Source organism: Phyllostomus hastatus, unplaced genomic scaffold, assembly GCF_019186645.2.
Source record: "Phyllostomus hastatus isolate PE091 unplaced genomic scaffold, TTU_PhHast_1.1 phas_scaffold_182, whole genome shotgun sequence".
NCBI lineage: Eukaryota > Metazoa > Chordata > Mammalia > Chiroptera > Phyllostomidae > Phyllostomus > Phyllostomus hastatus.
Window position 1 is genome coordinate 21,664,579 of NW_025334013.1, and position 19,772 is coordinate 21,684,350.

General features: G+C 53.1%; 1 protein-coding gene across 2 annotated transcripts in view; it reads right to left on the bottom strand.

The window, feature by feature from the left end:
• Positions 1-19,772, bottom strand: part of CSMD2 (CUB and Sushi multiple domains 2) — a 550,409-nt gene that overhangs the window by 353,988 nt on the left and 176,649 nt on the right. For both annotated transcript variants that reach the window (XM_045858971.1, XM_045858969.1), the window contains exons 4-5: positions 18,364-18,558; positions 2,937-3,144 (exon numbers count right to left, since the gene is read on the bottom strand). In XM_045858971.1, the coding sequence (XP_045714927.1) occupies positions 2,937-3,144; positions 18,364-18,558 (403 nt within the window). The remainder of the gene's footprint in view (positions 1-2,936; positions 3,145-18,363; positions 18,559-19,772) is intronic.

The following is a 19,772-nucleotide window of genomic DNA, read 5'->3' on the forward strand; positions in this document are numbered from 1 at the left end:
CTCTAATCCTTATTTGGCAAAATAAAAAATGATCAACGCTATGTTTCCCCAACTGTTTGGAAATGTTACTGGTCCGTGAAATGCAAACAACCGGAACTCTAATTAAAACTCGCGCGTTGTTAACCCGCCTGGGAGAGGAGAGGCTTGTGGAAACTGAGTCAGAACATGCCGTGCCACCTGCCCTTTCCGAACCAGTGGGAACCTACTATCCAGTGAGGGAGGGAGTGGATTTTTTCTCTCAAAGGCACCTCTGCCTCCTCACCGGGTGAGTTGTTCAAATCCATCTTTTCCAACAGGATCTGCTGCCTTGCTATGCCTTGGTGCAGAACTCGAGAGAACATCCTAAAATCTTAATGTGAGCGGATAAAAGCAGTACACTCATAAACCAGCAGCATTACACTTTCACAAGAATCCAGGGATCCATAAAGGGATGGGCAGGGGAGAGCGCGGGTTCTTTGCACATACGTCCTGCACCTCCAGGTTTATTCATCCGTAATTGCTGCGCAAGGATAAATCAGAACCAGAAATGCATCCTGCCTGGCAGTGGTGATACCAGCCCTGTAAATAATTATAATTTAATCTTATAGCCAAGAGTTCTGAATGACTCCCCTAACGATTTCCCCTGCTTAATTCCTTCCCCACTGAGTGACTTAATAGGAAAAGGAATAGTCTTTCAGATTTGTTTCACTCCAGAAGTTTAGACAACGTGGAGGCCCACACCTGGAGAGCAGACGCTGTGGGAGACCGCTGGGCCCACGGGTAAACAAGCAAGTCCAAGCGGCCTTCGGACCGGAAGGGGGCGAACTGGCAGGGATGTTCATCTCGGCATCTGTTTACAGAAGTGAAAACTTGGGAACAACCTAACACGGATCGGATGCGTCAAGTCTGCACAGTCGGACGAGGACGTGCCACGGAGCCAAGATAATTCTTCAGTATCATCTGAGCTAAGAAGATGGCCTTTCAAGGCCAACTAACCTGGGGTTGAATCCCAGCTCTTCCCCTTACTAGCTGTGTGACTTCAAGCATGTCACATAACTTCTCTGGGCCTCATTTTCCTCATCTGTAAACGGAGGACAAGTACGCTCTCCACTTCCTAAAATTTTTACAAAGATGAAATGAAATTATAGGTTTCAGAGCTTAGAACCAGCCTGCCACTTGTTGATAATAAATGCTCAATATATTGTATGATACTGTTATCATACCTATTATATTTTGTAAGTATATGTAATGATATTGGAAGTTTTTCATCATTTAATGCTAAGGTAAAAATATATAACTACAGGTATATTAAGATCCTACTTTTGTAATATTAAAATATATTCAAGTAGCCAGCTAGCTTGATCTAGGCAAAGCAAAAAGCCAAAGGAGAATACATAAAAATTTTAATACTAGTTATTCATTTCTCTGTAGCTTTTTATATTTTTCCTGTTTTCTATAAGGAACATATGCATTACATTTATAATCCGTAAAACAGGTATTTTACGAAAAGATGCAGGTGGACAGATGGTCTTCAGACGAGGCAGGTCACTGGGGTTGCCGTTCAGTGAAGGGTCATCTAGATTTTCACCCCAATGCCCGCTCCCATGTCTGGCTGTCGCCCCTGGACAGGACAGCAGCCTCCTCACAGCGATTTAACTCTGGGGCTCACACGTGCTCCTCTCAGCACCCTGTCCAGGGCGGCAAATGACCTGGCCCACTAACAGACAAGCGTGGGACACCAAGGTCTTCTGATCCCCTCCCTGGTTGGTTTGCCTTCACCAGGATGTCCTCGGGCTACACTGGTCCCCAGACGTCAGAGTCCGTATTTGGGAGGGGTCCAGTTCCACGCACTCCCCTTCACATAGTCACACGTGGCTCCCTCAAAGGGCCACGTCTCACTCCACTGGTGTTTCCGCCACGGCGGCACAAAAGCTGGGATACAACAGGTGCTCAATGGACGTGCCCCTGCTTCCTGTCTCCTTCCTCTCCCTTCCTTCCTGCACCCCCTTCCTCCTCAGCCCCGCTGATCCCTGTGCTTGGCAGGTACCCACTTCCTGCTCCACTTGGAGTCCCTGTGACACATCCTCTGCCCTCATCGTGGGCACCACGCCCTGCCTCCCTGACCCTGTGCGGCGATGGAGGCTGCAAGGATGCCCATCCTGTCTGAAGCACGTCTGGACACACCCTTCTACTGGCTCCTGATGTGCTGACACAGGTCCCCCCAACACCCTGATAACACAGTGACAAGGACAGCACAAGAGGGTGCTGGAAATGCCACCCCATCACCCCAAGGCTTGTCATCCAACAGGAAGCTGGACACTTGCTGAAGGCAACCTCAGACTGGGCACGTCCCGCAGGTCCAAATCTGGAAGAGGACAAGCCGCTGAGGCCCGTACGTCTTCACGGCCCCTCTCCTCCTGAGCCTGTCGGCCTAGAGAGTCCGCATAGCTGGCAGAGCACAGCACGAGAGGGCCGTGCCTTCCACTGCAACCAGGACGACGGGCAGCAGACGGCCCTTCCCTTCAGGAACCCAGACGCAACGCCTTTCCTGTCTCAGGACCCCAGGAGTGGGAAAAGCAACTGCCACTCAAGGTTTTATTCCCTTTGTTGGATGCTATAAATGTCTTCCAGAAATGGAATGATATTTCAAATCATTTCACTGAGACCCTGTCGACATCCTAAGACCAGAACATTTCTAGTCTTAATGCAAGTTACTCGACCAAAACCCACCATGAAATTCTTCAGCAAGGACACGCTTCAAATAAGATACCAAAATCACTGTAAAAATTTACCCACGCTCTAAAAATATGCAGTGACCTCTCACTGTGATGAGAGGAAAACTTCCAGCAGCGGGTATAGGAAGTGGCAAAGGGGCCTGGGGCAAAGAGGACACTGCATCCCAGGGAGGCGCAGGCACCAGGCACCAGGCACCAGGGAGGGGCGGGGACAGAGCTTACCAGAGGGAGGAGCCTTCGGTCCCCGTGACTTCCAGAAAGTCGTACCCGTCCTCCAGCTGGAAGTCAATGAAGACCAGAGCGATGGTGTCTCCCAGCTCGGCCAGAATAGTCCACGTGCAGTCGGCATTGTTGTGGTACTCCAGGGGGAAGTGGGGGCTGGAGATGATGCCGCTCTGGCCCCGCAGGGTCCCGCCACAGGCGTCGTCCGCTGTGGGCAAGAGACGAGAGGCTCCCGTGAGTGGGTCCTGTTCGCAGGTGCTCCCTGTGCACTTCACCCATGGGAAGCAGAGGGGTCCTGAAACCTGGTGCACAGACAGAATGCGCCAGACCCTAGTCTGAACTGGCCCAATGATAATGACACCAATGCTTCCACAGAGCTTTCCACGTGCCAGGCCCTGTTCAGAGAATGTTAGGTATCATTGTTCTTCCTGAACAGGTGAAGAAACTGAAGCTCACCAATGGTAAGTGACCTGTCGGGGGTCACAGAGCCAATGAGCTGGGATTTGAAGTCTGCCCTTCAGAGCACATTCTTAACAACCATACCGCAATGCTCCGTGATGGCCGGGGAGGTTGGCAAAGGCAGCGGTCACGGCTGTTTCCGAATTCACAACTGTGGTGAATTGGATGATTCTTCCCTCAGGTCTCAGTAAACCTCAGATGTAAGGAGCAAAACAAAAACTCAACTCTGCTCCAGGGGGCAGAAGTCGAAGGGCATCCCAGGCCTGTCACAGCCCGGCCAGACCTCTGCCACCCTCCCTTCCTCCGGCCCCCGGGCCCCCCCGCCAGCTCTGCTTTAGCACCTTGCACACTCCGACCTCCTGCCCCCGCTCCACCGTTCCCCCTGCCGAGGTGCCCTTTATCTGGAGCCGCTCTTCTTACGCTTTGGGACCCAGTCCAATGCCGCCTCTTAGGAAAGCCTCATTTCCCCAAGCTTTTAGAAACCGCTCTCTCCTCTGGGCTCCCGCAGCAATGTGTGCGACTTCAGACATGGCCTTCACACTGTCTGAGTGACCTGTTCACACGTCTGTCTTCCACGCGGGGGCCGAGCTCCGCTGGGAGTCCCCGAGGGCGGGGACGGCGTTTTACGCCTCCCTGCAGCAGAGCTGGATGTCGTCTCGCTGTTCCCAGCTGAAACCTGACATTCAGGGAAAATGACCCGGGGACCATGCGCTCACATGTAATAGTTAATAGCACTGGCTTTTGAGTTAAGTCTGACCTCAGTTTCAGTCCTTCCCCTGCTGCTTACGAGCTGGGCCACCTGCCCTCCCAGAGCCTGTATGAAAGGGATTGTAATACACGTAGCATATGCTGCGTTAGAGATGTGGACTAAGTTGAAAGGAAAGGAAAAATGCAGTATCAGGGTTCACATGGATATCATAGGAGGCGGAGTAATATTAATAAAAGTAATATTTATTGAGCACTTCTACCATAGCAGGTGCTATTCTAACTACTCTATGTATTTAATACTAATCCTTACTATGACCCTATAAAGTATCATTCCCATTTTACAGGCAAGAACACTAAGGCACAAAGAGATCCACTGATCTGTCAGAGGTGACACAGTTCGCACTGAGGAAAGGAGCTGGAATTCTAAACCCCACAGTCTGATTCCGGGGCTTATGCTCTTAACCAACATACTCTTCTGTCTCCCAGGAGTGCAGTTCACACTTGGAGGGCACAGGTAAAGTGACAACTACTTTGCTTGGGTAAGTGAATCTGGGAAAGCTTAATAGGGGAGGTGCTATTAGAGTTGGGTTTTGAAGGATGAATAGGAGTTCACTAAAGAGAGAAGAAAGGGAAAGGTATTTAAGAGAAAAGGGAGCCAAATATAAGCAAGAAGCATGAAAGCACAAGGCATGTCTAAGACCAGTAGCTCCAGAAGGCTCGTCACAGAGAAGAAAGAGAAGAATGATGGGCCACGGTGCTGGAAATGTAGAAGGAGCAACACGGCAGAGAGCACTGGGCCGAAAGGGATTTGGACACAGAGGAGCATGTTGGAAAGAAGATGGATTTCAAGGCCAAGAGAGGTAGATCTGAATTCAGGCTCCACAACTTCCCAGCCATGTGACCCTGGGTGATTTATTCCCCTAAGTCATTTTGCTTCTCTATACAATGGTTTCTTGCAGTAACTCAATGGGATAATGAATGTGACAGCACCCAGCATTCACCAGTGACTGGCATATGGTAGATGCCCGGCAAATGCTAAGTTCTCCTTTGCCTTCCACTTTATCTTAAGGATCAAAGCCAGTGAAGAATATGACTGCACTGGCATCTGGGAAAGGTCCCTGTGGCTGGGTGCAGAGGACATCTGAGCTGGGGAGGCGCACAGGACGCTCTGGGTAGGTCATAGTTGCCTAAGTCCATGTGAGGCTGGATGAGATTTTAGCTGGGGTCGTGGGGAGGGTGGGAAGGGCTTATCTGCGAGATATTCAGGAAGTAAAATCTACAGGACTTAGCACTTGGGAGGGATGGGGTCCAGGCTTCCGTCATGAGCATGGATGGATGGACAGAAGGTGTCATTTGCTGTGGCAGGGACACCAGGAGGGGAGCACCCCGTGGTGTGGAAGGCCACCAGGAGGGAGGGCAGTTTTGGACACCAGGCTGGGCGTGTCTGTGGGATGTCCTGGTGGAGAGGTTGAGGTGACAGCTGGATATACAGGAGTAGTGTGAGACGGAGACAAAAATGAGTTGATTCAGTGGCCCAGAATTATTTTTAGTAATGCCATTCTACAAGGTCAAGGTCTATTTCAGGAGAATGAACTCATTTCTAAATTCCAGCTGTCAGGTATGTCTGAGAACAGCCATGATGGGGCCTCACTCAGTAGGTGTTCATGAATGTTTCCCTCTCACACCCATAAACAGAGCACCTACTGTGTGCCAAACACTGGACCAGGGCCAGTACTACCTTATGAAAAACTCGATGTCATCCCTGCCCCCAAGTGTTTCTCAGAACAGGGGCACCCAGCAGACACGCAGTGGCTCCCCAGAACTGTGACAGCTGAGGTATCAAAGCACCGTGACCACACATTGCACTCAGGAAAGGCTTCACAGAGGAAGCAACATTTGTGCTCAGACATTCATTCAACAAACGTTTATGGAGTGTCTACTGTGTATCAGGCAACATTCTAGGTGTTGGGGACTTATCTGCAAATAAACAAATTAAGCTTGCCTGGGTGGTTCAGTCAGTTAGAGGGTCATCCCGATTCACTAAAGTTGCAGGTTCAATCCCCAGTCAGGGCACATAAAAAGATCAAACAACGAATGCAAAATAAATGGAACAACAAATCAATGCACCCCCCCACCACTTCAAAAATCAATTAAAAATTTTATTCAAAGAAAAATCCTACCTTCCTGGAGGTTACACTTTAGTCAGAGGGAAATAGGCAATACCTGAGACACAAAATAAACCCTGGGGTGAACGAGGTGGTGGTAAACGCAGGAGGACGGGGAGTGGGGACACGGACCTTTCAGGGAGGGCCTCACTGAGAAGCTGACCCTGGGGCACGGATCTGAAGGAGAGAGAGGCAGGTAAGTGGCATCTGGGGGAAGAGCATTCCAGACGGAGCAGCAAATGCAAAGGCCACAGTGCAGAGAGGCACCGTTGAAGAGCGTCAGGGACTCGAGGGGCCGGAGTGGTGCAGGTAAGCGGGAGAGTGTAGGGCATGAGGCCCCAAGGAAAGCCTCTGTAAGGATGTGGGCTTTGCATTCAGAGGAATGAAAAGCCAGTGAGGATTCTGAGCAGACGGTGACATGATCTGATTTGTGTATGAAGAGGATCCCTTGAGCTGCCACTGTGGACATAGAAAAAGAGGCGTAGGGGAGAAGGCGGGGCCTCTAGAGGCTACTGTGATGAGCCGGGTGACAGATGATGGTGTCTTGGCCCAGGTAGTACCGGTGAGATATAGTCAGAGCCTGGCTCTGTTTTGAACGCCAACCTGGTAGGATGCACTCCATCTGAGATCTGACTGCCTGGCAGGCCGGAGGGGAGCGGGTGTCCTGGGCAGAGGGAACAGCGAGAGAAGGCAGCTGCGGTGGGTGTGTGCGGCACGCTCAGGGACGTCCTGGTCAGCACCGTCTGACCTCAGACGGAAAGGCAGCGATGGCAGCACTGCTGGGCAGGAGGTTATGGGCTGCGCTGTGAAAGGCCTTCAATGCCCAAGGAGCTGTGATTCGATTCTCCTCATCCTCCCTTCCACCTTCGCTACCCCCTAACCCAGATGCCCAAGCCCCAGGAAGGAGGCAGGGAGAGGAGGGAGGCAGCTTTGCCTTGCCTGGCTTTAAATCCGGGTTGCTGATGCTGTTTATTTGTTGTATGAAGTGGCATGGTATTTCCACCCCAGGTGCCTCACAGGCAGCAGGCTATGAAGTCTGACATCCAAGGCAGAGTCTCAGAGCCTCTTTCTGATGTATAACTTCGCCGTGACCACTACTGAGGAGATAAGCTACAGGAGCCGGGCAGCAGGCCGATCTGTCAGTGTTGCTCCAGCAAGCACAGCCCTGCTGGCCCCCAGCAGTCCCGCACGGGCCCTGTCTACACCAGGTGAGACCGCCTACACCCCGAGCCTCAATGGCTTGATCTTGACTGCATTGGATGTTAGGAAAGTCATGGTGACGGAAGGGACACTTAGCCTGGACCTTGAGAAAGGAGCTGGAGTGTGCTGGAGGGAGGAAAAAAGGGGGTTCCCGGCAGAGGACATGGACATTCAAAGGCAAGGGCGCCTGAGGGGCGTGGTGTGCTTGGGGGATGGCCAGCTTCCCACCACCGTGGAAGTGCAGGATGCATGCAATGAGTTGGGTCAGCAGGGAAAGAAAGGAAAGGCCTGATGATCTTGCCAAGGTTCGAATCCTTCCCTGCAGGTGTCAGAACCATCGCAGGGTGGGAAAGCCCAGCCCTGCTTTGGGGCGGTGGCTCCGTTCCCCACGTGATGAACAGGTGCTGTGGCTTGGGGTGATGAGGGTGGCTGGTGGGGAGACAGCCTTGAGGAGAAGAGTGAAGAGGGTGTTCCAGTCATCGACGCCTGAATGAATGGCAATGGCAGTGGGAGGAGGGGAGAGAAGGAACAGGAGGCATTCAAGTGCCAGGGGGCAGGGGGAGAAGCTGGAGGATGTGGTCTCTAGCCAGGAGGGGGCAGTGAAGGAGAGGGGGAGGGAGGGAGAGTGGTGAGGTCTCTAACGGGGGACAGTCCTGATGATGACAATGATGACAATGACAATGATGATGATGCCAGACAGTGATGGCCTGTCTCTGCCCTTCCTGTGTGGACTGTGAGTTCCCAAGGGACGGCCACGTCCCTGGGCCTGGGGGCAAAGTCAAGAGGGCCTGGAGCCTGTGCGGCAGGGAGTCAGCAGGACGAAGAGGGAACGGGCCCCATGGGAGTGGAGAGCACTGGGGTAGAAGTGACACTTCATGGGCAGTAGCCAGGGCACCTGAGAGGAGGCTGAGAAAGAGCAGGCGGGGAGGGACTCCCGAGTGCAGGAGGGCAGGGACGTAGAGCTGCTGGAGACGGAGCAGGCCCCAGCCCCGTGCACGGACAAGTCACCAACCAGGCCCGCCGTCCAGTCCACACCGTGGCACCTAGGTGGACAAGGCAGCGGCAGGGAATTCCAGAGGGGAAGTGGGCCTCGGGGAGAAGATAATGGCCCTACAGTCTCTTGCCCAGCTCTGGTCCTAGAAACCTCGCTGGGTGTCCCACGTTGTTCTCAACCCAAACAAGACGTCTTTGTGCTCACTTTGCAGCACATACACAAACGAGATGCCTTTGTCCCTGCCTCCCACTAAACCCAACCTTCTTCCTGTGTTGAGAAATGGCAGCACTCTTCATCCAGTGCCTTTGTGCCGGAGCTGGGGACATCCTCAACTCCTCTCGCACCCCACACCTAGCCAGCCACCAAGTCCTGTCTGTCCTTCTAAGTGGCTCTCGACTCAGTCACCTGCCTTCACTGCTGCTCCATTCTCAGCCAGCTGAGCTCCAGTCACCCCGCCAGGAAGCCTCTCTCCTGCCCCAGCTGCCATCCTTCACCCAGAGGCTCAAAAGCACAAACCTGCCGAACGAACCTTCAGTAGCTCCCACTGTCGCTCAGGGTGAAGCAGAACATCCTGCGGCTGGACAAGAACCTTACGAGGCCTCAGCTTGTACTGGCCTCTGCCCACCACTCCTGCGACCACCCTCCCCTCCTCCTGACTGTTCTGATGCACCAAGCATCCCCCTGCTCGAGGTCCTTTGAAAGAGCTAATTTCTCCTTCCGGGACCGTCTTCCCTACCTCATCAGCCTTAAGGTCCTAGTCCCTGCTTGGTGCCTTATCCTCAGACCTTCCAAGGTCCCAACTTTAGGAATGACTCCTGAGCATGCTGGAGCCGAGGCCTCGGGAAACAAGACGCTCTGGCCAGGGCCGCCAGTGTGCCCTGAGGATGGCACCTGTGCTGCGTGAATCATACCTGCTCTCGCGCTCCTCTGGCCCCCTTGTTCCTGCCCCGTCCTCTAGTGATGGAAGGTGCTGTAAAAGGTGTTTGGAGATTTTCTCACACTTTACGTAAGGCATCGTATTTCGTGGTTACAACTTCAGAGTTGTAAAACATAACCTTCAGCTGACACCACAGTCCTAAAATATTAATTTACACTTTCTCCTCCTCCGGCCACGGGCATTTTGCATGGCCATGGAGTCACGGATATTGGAAGGTGCACGTGTGTTAGGCTGACAGTTTCCTTTCCAAGTTTATGACTTCATTTATGATCGACTTTAAGTTTCATTGAAATGTCTTCAATTAACTGTAATTTTAGACCACTATCCCTCAGCACCGTTTGATGTCTGTGGACTCTCTAGAGCCTCACAAATTTTGGGCAGGGGTGGCGGAACCTGCATCCCCTTCCCCCACCTCCAGCTCCAGTGCATACTCAGGGATGCCTGCAAGCTCCGGGGTCCTCGCCCTGGGCTTCCGTCCACATGCCCCTGCCCAGGGCTGCTCGGTTTCTGAGGAGACACACATCCCATCGGGCCCTGGGTATTTGTAAGAAGCCACCCCGACAGCTCAAGTGCAAGACTGACTGACCCGGAGCATGAGGCCCCAGAGTCACCGTGCTCCCCCTTTTCTTGTCCTGTGTGGCTCAGTGTCCCTCCTGCTCAACCTCGTCAGTCCCCTCTTTTGGAGGCTCAGGACTCTGTCTCTTTATCCATGGTCCTATCAACAACCTTTCTTCTTAAAATTAGGAAACAGCCAATTGTGTGAGAGCATCGCTATTTCTGCCACCACAGCCTCCTTCCGTGGATACAGCCGTCCCCCTGCATCCGTGGGGTATGTTCCAAACCCCCGAGGGGGTGCCTGTAACCACACACAGTGCTGAACCCCATATATACATACACTATGCTTCTGTTCCTGTACACACCTACCTATGATAAAGTTTAATTTATAAATTAGACACAGTAGGAGATTAATAGCAGTAATTAATAGTAAAATGGAACACATCACAATCCACTGTAATGAAAGTTATGTGGATGTGGTCTCTCTCTCTCCCCCCTCAAAATGTCTATGTGCGGTACGTGCCCTTCTTCTCCCTGGGAGATGCGAGCTGGTCCAGCGCCTTCGTGACGAGACGCAGTGAGTCTCTCAGAACCTGTGCAATTTAAAACTTATGAGCTGTTTGCTTCTGGAATTTTCCATTCTCTGTTTTCAGACTGCAGGTGACCCCAGGTAACTGGAACAGGTGGAAGCAGGGCTGCAGGTGAGGGGGGACCATGTTCTCGCCACCCCAGGCAGCCTTGGGAGGGGAAGACTGGAGAAGAGCCGTGGTGTTCGGCTCCATCACTGTCCCTTGTTGAGCTTTCCTTACAGGCCAGGCTTTGTGCTAAACGCTTCACCTGCATCTCCCCAAACTGCTCTCAGAGAGAGGTATTATTATATTGTCCACATCTGACACTCGCGGAAACGTGAGGGTGGTCACCCGGCTACGGAAGGCAGGACGCCGACTCCAGACCACACTGTCACCCACCCACTTCCTGCCTCCTGGCCTCGGCCACCGCGCTGCTGTTCCTGACTCGAGCCAGGGCTGGCTCCCGGGAGCCCAGGCCTGGGAGACGGCTCTCCGGGTGTGAGCAGTCCCCTCCTGCCCCTCTCTCCTCTGCCTGAGGGGCCCAAGGCAGGGGCTCCTTGCTGCTCACACAGTGCAGGCCGGCTCCCCATGCTCACACAGAGGTGGCCGAGTCCTGGGTCAGGATTTGTTCTGGGAAGGAAGGTAGCCCCTGGCGGAGCCTGGCCTCACCGTGAAGCTGCATCTTCCCGGCAAAACCTCCTCAGGCTCTTTCTCTGAGGCTTCTCTCCCACACAGCTCATGGGGCAAGTTAACGGGAAGGTCAAGGGGGGAAACCACAGGAGACCAGGGAGTCCCTGACCTGGTGGACCCATGCAGGGGACGCACCTACAAAAGGGCTGAGCTCTCAGGCCTCAGACCACCAAATGGAAGAAGCTCCAGAAGTAATGGTGTCATCATGAGCCTCCTGCCATGGGCCACCAGTCACTGTCCCTGCTTGCAGTAAACAGTGGTGGTCAGTCAAGATCACGGCTGACAGGCACATGGACTTGGGTGGAATCCTGGCTCCATTAGCCTCTAGCTGTGTGACCACAGGGAGAAACCTTATCTCTCTGGGCCTTAGTTTCCTCATCCGTCACAGGAGATAACAACATCTTAACCTCCTAGGGTTTCTGTAAGAATTAAACTAGGTAATGCAAGGTCTGGCACAGGGCTGGTGCTCGATAATGCTGGCCACCAGTGGCTGTGGCTGTCCCAGTCACGGCAGCTCACTCTCAGGGAGTCACTACTATGAACAAGGCCCTCTGCCGTGTGCTTAGCATTTATCCACTCGAGCCTCGCTGCTACCTTATGAGTAAAGTACTCTCATTATTCTCATTTACAGAGGAACAAATGGGGCACAGAGGGGTTGAGCCACTAGGCCAGAGTCAGTCAGCTAGCAGGTGTGAGTGGCAAAGCCAGGATTTGAATCCAGGTGATCGGACTCCAGAGCCAGGTTCTGAATGGTTCTACTGCAGGAATGGTGATGGCAAAAGTGGGAGAGGGACTAGCAATCCCTGCGGGAGTGTCTGGGAGCTGCAGTCCATCCTCAGGCCCCATGCTCACGGCACACCGCCCCTGGCGTGGTGTTTAGTGTTTTCTGGACAGTGGAACTGTTTCACGTGATCAGCACAGTGGAGCCCAGCGTGAGGTGCCCACACCCTCCTCGAGTTCTACATCAGCACCCTGGGTCTCCGAGCCCCCTCCTGATCGCTTTCTAGCTCCGAACTGCCCCGAGCCACAGTATTGATACCCCTGCTCAGGCGCCCACAGGCAAACTTCAGCTGGACAAAAGGAGCTCTCTTTATTCTCCTTTGGGCGCCTACTTCCTGCTCCCTGGCCTGGTCCTCCCCGTCTTGGTCATCAGCATCCCCATGTGGCCAGCACTCCAGAAAGACCCTAGGAGTCAACCTTGACCCTTTGTTCCATTAGCACCTGCACCCAGTCCACCAGCAAGACTGTCAGCTGTGTCCCTAAACTACAGCCTCAAATTGTGCCCCTTCTTGTCCATCTCCACAATGGCCACCCTCCACCGAGAGGCATCATCTCCATCCGGCCTGCCCACAGTAACCGTCTCCTAACTGGTCTCCCGGTTGTGCCTCTTGCCAACGATAATCATCCTCGCTTCTAGCATCCAGAGTGATCCATTGAAAAAAATTAAGTGAAATCATATCATAGCTCTGCTTAAAACTCTTCCCTGGCTCCTCCGGAGCGCAGAACCAAATCTGACCTTCTTGCCCGGCTTCACCACAGCCCTGCCCTCTCCACCCCCTCCCTGCTCTTCTTTGCCCCATGGGCCTGCTTTTTATTCCTCTAACACATCAGGCTCTTTCTTGCCTCCAGGTCTTTGCACCTGCTGTTCCTTTTGTCAGGAATGCCTTTCCCAAGGTCTTCACATAATAAGCCTCCTTCTTGTCATTCAGAACTCGGTTCAAATGTCACCTCCTCAGAGAGTCCTCTCCTGACAATGTCATCTGAAGTAGGCTTCCTCGTCACGAGCTCCTAGCATGGTCTGAAAAATGTTTCCCTGGCTTTTGTCTGTCTTCTGCCTTGTCGCTGCCAGAATGTAAACTCCACGGAACTTGGTCTGCCTGGCTGAGCACCGCAAGTCTCTGCATCTTGAACAATATCTGGCACTTACTAGGCAGTCAGCACATAAGCAGTAAATCGATGACTGGCACATAGTAGGCACTCAACAAAATGTTGCTGGATCCCGAGTGAATGAGCAATCAACCCTGTAAGGCCGTGACTCATGTCCCCACTTTACAAACACACCAGGCAACCCCAGCTCTGAGCTGGCATAGCTGAGGCTGAACTTAGCCGGTCTGACTGCCTGCTCTTTCATGCTCGACACACTGTTTCTGCTTCACAGTCCACAGGTTCCTCCCCTGGGGCCAGGGAATTTGGAATGCAGCTCAGCTCTTGCAGCCCAAGCTTCTGCAGACCGAACGCCTGTTTCCCCAGGCCTGGTAGCAGCCTGCAGTGTTTGGCTTGAACCTCGGGGGCCAAGCATTTCTTGCTCAGGCTTCCTTTCTGCCACCTGCCTCTCAGCCCCCCAGCACCTCTGAACCCTGTTCCTTCCCCACGAGGTCTTCTTTGATCCAGGGCCAACGTCCTGCACGTGTCAAGAGCCTGGTTGCTGAAATCCACGTGCTTTTCCTTCTTGTGGATCAAAGAGGTTCCACAGAGCTCGGGGCCTCCCAGGGACCTCTGCCTTTGAAAAGGTACACAGAGTGACACAAACAGACGGAGGTCACAGGCCCTGCGTCCTTCCCTCTGCCAGCTGGACCAAGCCTCCACGGGCTTCGGGACGGGCCTCCTCGGAGGTCAGCTGCACACTTGCTCTGCCCCCTGACCCCAGCTCGTCTCAATTTCCTCTGAGCTCTGTCCCTGGACCAAGCCCACCTTTCAGCTGGGCACATGGCATTTCCTGTGTACACCTCTATGCACAGTCGTTCAGCCTGCTCCTGAAGGCTTGGAACTCAAAGACTTCATGTCACTCAGAGCCGCCAGGCAGGTGGGCAAAGCCAGGCCAGTGATTTCCCTTTGCGGCCAGTATGCCTGCATGGTCCCGATGGTGAATCAGACCCATCCAGCCATCCCTTCATTCAGCAAACATTTACGGATGACTGCCCAGTGAATGAGGTTTATCCACTCATAGATGCCAGCCCTTGAGAGTTCCACATGAGAGGATGGGAGGCCAAAAAGGCTTTAATCCTTCCTGAGTACGAACCCGTTAACTCTGGCAAGACCGCAGCTCCTGGCACAGCACGGCACACGGTGAGCATCCGCTGCCCTTGTTTAGCTCGGCCTCCTAAGGAAGGGCCGTTCACAAAATCACTTTCAGGAAATCCCTGACAGTATTGAGGGTGCTTCTCAGGCTATTCTTGCGGCTTCTAGTGAATTAGAGTAAGTGGGTGGAGCACAGGGGTGGGGGGGGGGCACCGGGGGCTCGGGGAGTGGGAGAGCCACATCTCAGGCCCCTTGGGCACCCAGGAGTCTCTGGCGCCCAAAGCCCTTCTGAAAGCAAGATTTGACTCCGCTGGCTGGCTTCCCTGGTGTGCTTCAGGAGGGAGCATTCTCTGCTGTAACCGAAGCTACTCGGAGAGGACTCAGAGGGGTTGGCTTGGGACTCTTTCTGGAAGGGCCTTGGGCTCCACACTAAGGAATGTGAACTTGACCCTGTCAGTGATGAAGACCCGCTGGCAGGATTCTAAGCAGCGAGTGATTCTGACACATCTGTGTCTTAGAAAGTTCGCTCCAGCACTGGAGATGGGTTGGGGTGAGTAGCGTGGGGGTGTGGAGGACAGCTTCCCAGTGACGGACACTTTGCAGTGAGACAGGTGAGGGGTGAGAGGGCCTGGGTCGTCACCAGCCAGGGCCCCCCGCATAATGGCAGAGGCAGAGAGGAGAGGGCAGGTGCAGAGAACGACTCGCCAGGGCATGGCGACTGATGACGCAGGAAGCAAAGGTGAAGAGTATAAGGAGCCACTGGGGTGTCTGGCCAGACTACCCTGGGTGGTGACACCCTTTCCCGAGCTGGGGAAGGCAGCACAAAGAGCAGGTTTGGGGCACATCCCATTCAAGGCACCCTCCGGGGAGGATTCAGTAGCATTTGACCCCTGTATGGCCCTAGAGCTTAGGACAGGGGCCAGGGTTGGAGGTAGAAGTCAAAGTCACCTCCAAGCAACAATGAGAAGCCATACAGTGGATGAGAAATTCCAAGAGATACAAAATGTTTGTAGAGGGGTGACATATTTAAGGAGAAGAGTCACTGTCATTTGAGAAGCCAAAAGAGAATCAGGAGAGACCTGGTAGAAAGTTGTGTCACCAGAAGGTGCCCCAGGCCCACAGATCGCAGTTGTGAGGTGAATGTCGGGGGGAAGGGTGTCACCCCGGCCCACTCCGTCCCACCGAGAGGCTTTGATCCAGGGCCAACGTCCTGCACGTGTCAAGAGCAGGGTCCTCACTGCACCCCACACCTGGGCGCACAGACACTGCACCCTGATTCAACCTGGCGAGTGAAGACCTCCGAGAGGTGGCCCTCGTCACTGTCTTTTACTAGTGATGTAACAAAAAGGGTATTTCTACAGCCAGCAGAGTTCAGGCGAAAGCCCTCTTCATGCAGGAGAACACCACCCTGTACTAAATAGTTTGGGTGGGGAAGGGAGGCGTCAGCCTGTAAGGAGATGGCAGGGCCGAGGGCCGGCAGGGCTCCGGTGCCCAAGTCAACAGACGTCCCCGAACAGGGAGGAGGTCAGAGGCAGCCTTGTGGAGGGGGCTAGAGGAAGAAGAGGTGGTACCACACGTACCCCAGGGGAAGCCAGAGCCCGATGAGACAGAAGCCAGGGAGAAGCTTCTGGGGAGAAGGGACCGAGAGATGAGGAGGCTCCTGATCGCCCAGACTTCTTTTCCAGCCACGTGCTGTGCCGAGAGGCGACCGCCTGCCCTGCCACAAACCTTCACTGAAGGCTGTGCTACAGGCACACACCTTTGTCAGTGGTTTGGTTTTGTTTTTATTTTTGTTTTGCTTTTTTTTAAGGGGGGTTCAGTAAAAAAATGGGCCAAGTTCCTGACCTAAGTCGGCAAAGCGGAAGCTAGGTGAGTCCCAGGCTGAGAGGAAACTGAAGCTGGCAAAGCTTCCTGAAGATTCTGAGAGGGACAGCGGTTTGCACCGCACTGCGGTGGGGTGTTGATGGGAATTACACTTCCCCGGACAGGCGGCAGCCCCTCTGCCTTTGATGCTTACTCTGATACTTGTGCTATATTCGTTCTTAGTTGCCATGTTGATTAACAGTGGTATTAAGAGTGCTGTAAAAAGAAAGAGAACTGTTGGGTTTTTTTCACAACTTAAGTATTCATTTACTATCATGTTTTCTATTATCATGTCACAACTCTGACACCCCTCCTTCAAGGAAGGCCGATCTGTTAAACTGTGACCTCCTCTGGGCGGGGGTGGGTACAAATGCTGTACAGAAGGGTGGGTGCAGCAGCCTCAAACCATGGTTAGGACACTCAGAGCCACATGCCTGTGTGCAGGGGCCTGAGTGGTTTGGCCATTTCTGATATCAGTCCAGGATTGATTTGGTCATTCCTGATACAAATCACAGGAAGAGAGGTGTGTCCCACATGAGAAATGGGGCCCAAGAAGAAGGGACTTAGGGAGGCAAGAAAGGAGACTCCAGTTCTCCTGGGCTCCACCGAGGACCAGTGCGGTAGAGACAGACTCTCGGTTGAGGAGGGCTAAACAAACGTGGAGTGGAGTGACGACTCAGATCGATTGGTTGTGGCTTGCCTGTGGGGAAGGAATCCACAGCTGTGTCTGGACTCGAGCAGAAAAGGTGCTGCAATTAGTTCTGTCTGCCATGGAGCTGGGGAGAATGGGAAGAGATGGATATGCCCCCTATTTCCCAGCCCCGGTGCAGATGGTAAAAAGGGTGTGGGCACGTGGTGGGAGTGATGACCGAGAGTCTTCCTCTAAGAGAAAGGTGGAAGTTGAACCCAAGAAGAGCCACTTCTTTCAATCACCTACGTTGTTCTTTCAATCATTTCTCATCTCCTTGCAATGGTCTTCCTAGACCTGTATCTGGGTGTTCTGGGATCCACAGAATTTAAAGATGAGAATTTCAAGAAGAAAAAAGTGATCAATATTGCAAAGGCTGTTGAGAGGTCCAAGAGTATAAGGGCCAACATAATTTCCGTCTGAGCTGGAAACAAGATGCAGAACACTGGGGGCGGAGGTCAGCCTGCAGAGCAGGGAGTGGGAGGGGAGGAGCAGAGGCTGCTGGAACTTTCAAGACGCTGGGCGTTTCGGGTGCTACAGGAGAGCCCCATGGTGTGCTGTCAGTTTTCAAAAGGTGGCTAAAGATGTGTACATGCATTATAATCTTAATTAAGTACCTGTTCATAATATATGCTTATATGCAATATGTACTAAAAGAAAATGGGAAGGAAATACATGAAAATCATGGCTAAAACAGGCACATTTTGTTTCTTCTTTCTTTTCTGTATTTTTAATTGATTTTTAGAGACAGAGAAGAAGAGGTGGAGAAAGAGAGGGAGAGAGAGAAACATTAATTCATTGTTCCACTTATTTATGCACTTACTGGTTGTCTCTTATATGTGCACTGACTGGGGATTGAACCCGCAACCTTAGCATATCAGAACGATGTTCTAACCAGCTGAGCTACCTGACCAGGGCCTGTATTTTCTAAGATCATTTAAAAGTGATCGTGTGTTATTTTTATCATCACACAAGAAGCATATAAGAGTTCAAAATGGGAATGTCCCAGGGAAACCAGGAGAAGTTGGTCACCCTAGCTGGTGGCTGAGACCAATGTAGCTCTGAAGGGAGGTGGGCTTTGGTGTGGGGGTTGGGGGGCGACTGTTGGCGTAAAGAGGTTCTGAGCATTTTTGCAGACTGAGAGGAGGACACCATTAAACAGGAAGAGAGGTTGGGTTTGTAGGAAAGAGAAAAGCGAAACTGCCAGTAGGAGAGCAGCTGGGAGAGAGACTGCGCACAAGAGGAGGTGGTCCGCAACAGGGAGAGAAACCATGGTTCTTCTGAGGCTGGAGGGCAGAAGGTGAGCACAGACTGACTAAAAATACGTTTGCTGATGTATGGGAAGGAGACACAGAGAGTTCACGTCCGAGAGCGAGGTCAAGTGAGGTTGAGAAGACCCTTGGGTACTTGAGGACCCTGAGGACCCTCAGTCACCCCCAGGCATGGGCTCCCCAGAGTGAGTACCCCATGCCTTGCTGGAGTGGATGGTGCAGCTTCCCCGCTGGAGACTAGGTCCCACTGAAAGCTCCGGCATTCCCTCCTAATCACCACCCACCTGTAGGACCCTGTCTGGTCACCTACCTCTGCAGGAGGGCAGGGGGAAGTCCCACGTGGCACTGTTCTCGGAGCCAGCGTGGCAGGTGAGCACGGCATGGCCCTCCAGGAAGAAGCCGGGGTTGCAGCTGTAGCGGACCTTGTCTCCCAGGTTGAAGGTTGAGCCCTGCTGGACGCCATTGGGCAACCGCCCAGGGTTCCCACACGTGTGACTCGGGAGCACTGTGAGGAGAGGAAGACACACGCAGCTGTGAGCTGGGCTCACCCCCTGAAGCTGCTTCCAAGCAGCACCTCCCTGGACATGGCCCGCCCCCCCCAACCTTTCTCCTTCGGGAAGGGGTTGGCCCTCTCAAGTCTGCCTAGTCCCTGAGTACTCTCAATGGTCACGTGCTAAGGAGGAGTCACGCTTGTGATTGATAACACAATGTCTAGGCTTCTTGCCTTTTCTCCTGCACAGCCCTGGATGTGGAATACATCTGTCCCGTCCCTCAAGGTGCTCCAAGGAAATCACTTTAACCTCTTGCTTGGGTTTGGTTGCCCGGGTTTCGGACTCCACACTCTTTCTCATAAACACCATGGACAGGACACAGAGCATGACATGGAGTAGGTGGGTGCTCATTAAACCCAATGTGCTTCCTTTCCTGTGTGTCCTGCCAGCCAGAGGGATCCTTAGGCCCAGTAGGTCTGGGGGGGTGGGTGGGTTGCAGGGGTTGTTAGTGCTGGAATAGGCAGTGAGGTGGGAAGACAAAAGTCTTGTAGTTCCGGTCCGACTGACCCGTTTAAAGGAGAAAATGGGGAGCTGGAGAGTACAGTCTACATAGAGTGTGCGGTCTGAGACAGAGGCATCGCGACCAGCTGCAGTGTTCTCATTATCCAGGCGAGACAGACTCGGTGAGGGTGTGAGAACATCCTGACCCACCAATCAGGAGGGAGGGAGTGCGCAGCTCCTCTGTGCCTGAGTCGCTGTTCAACTTGACCCAACTCCCCCTACCCTCTGCCTTTCTCCCCAGAGTTGGAACCGCCTGTGCCCTGAAGGTCACACCTCCCACCATTCCCGGATGTCCCCAAAGGGTGAGGACAAGGTATCAAGCCGCATCCAGACTCCCATCCAAATACTTCTCTATGCATCTACCCAGCGATGACGTACTGAGGCTGGAGAACAGGGTGCAGGGAGTACAGACTCGAGGGCCACAGTGCTTAGGTTTGCACCCCTGCCTGCCGGCGTACCACCTGTGTGGCCCTGAGCGAGTCTCTCAAGTCCTCTGTGCCTCTGTTTCCTCATTTGTAAGACAGAGATCACAATAGTACCTTCCTCCCTCCTGGGGTTGTTGTGAGAATTAAATCAGTTAAGGTGTGTAAAGTGCATGGGACAGAGTCTGGCATACAGTAAATACAACATAAGTGAATTGCGCTCCTGGTTCAGTGAAAGCGAGATT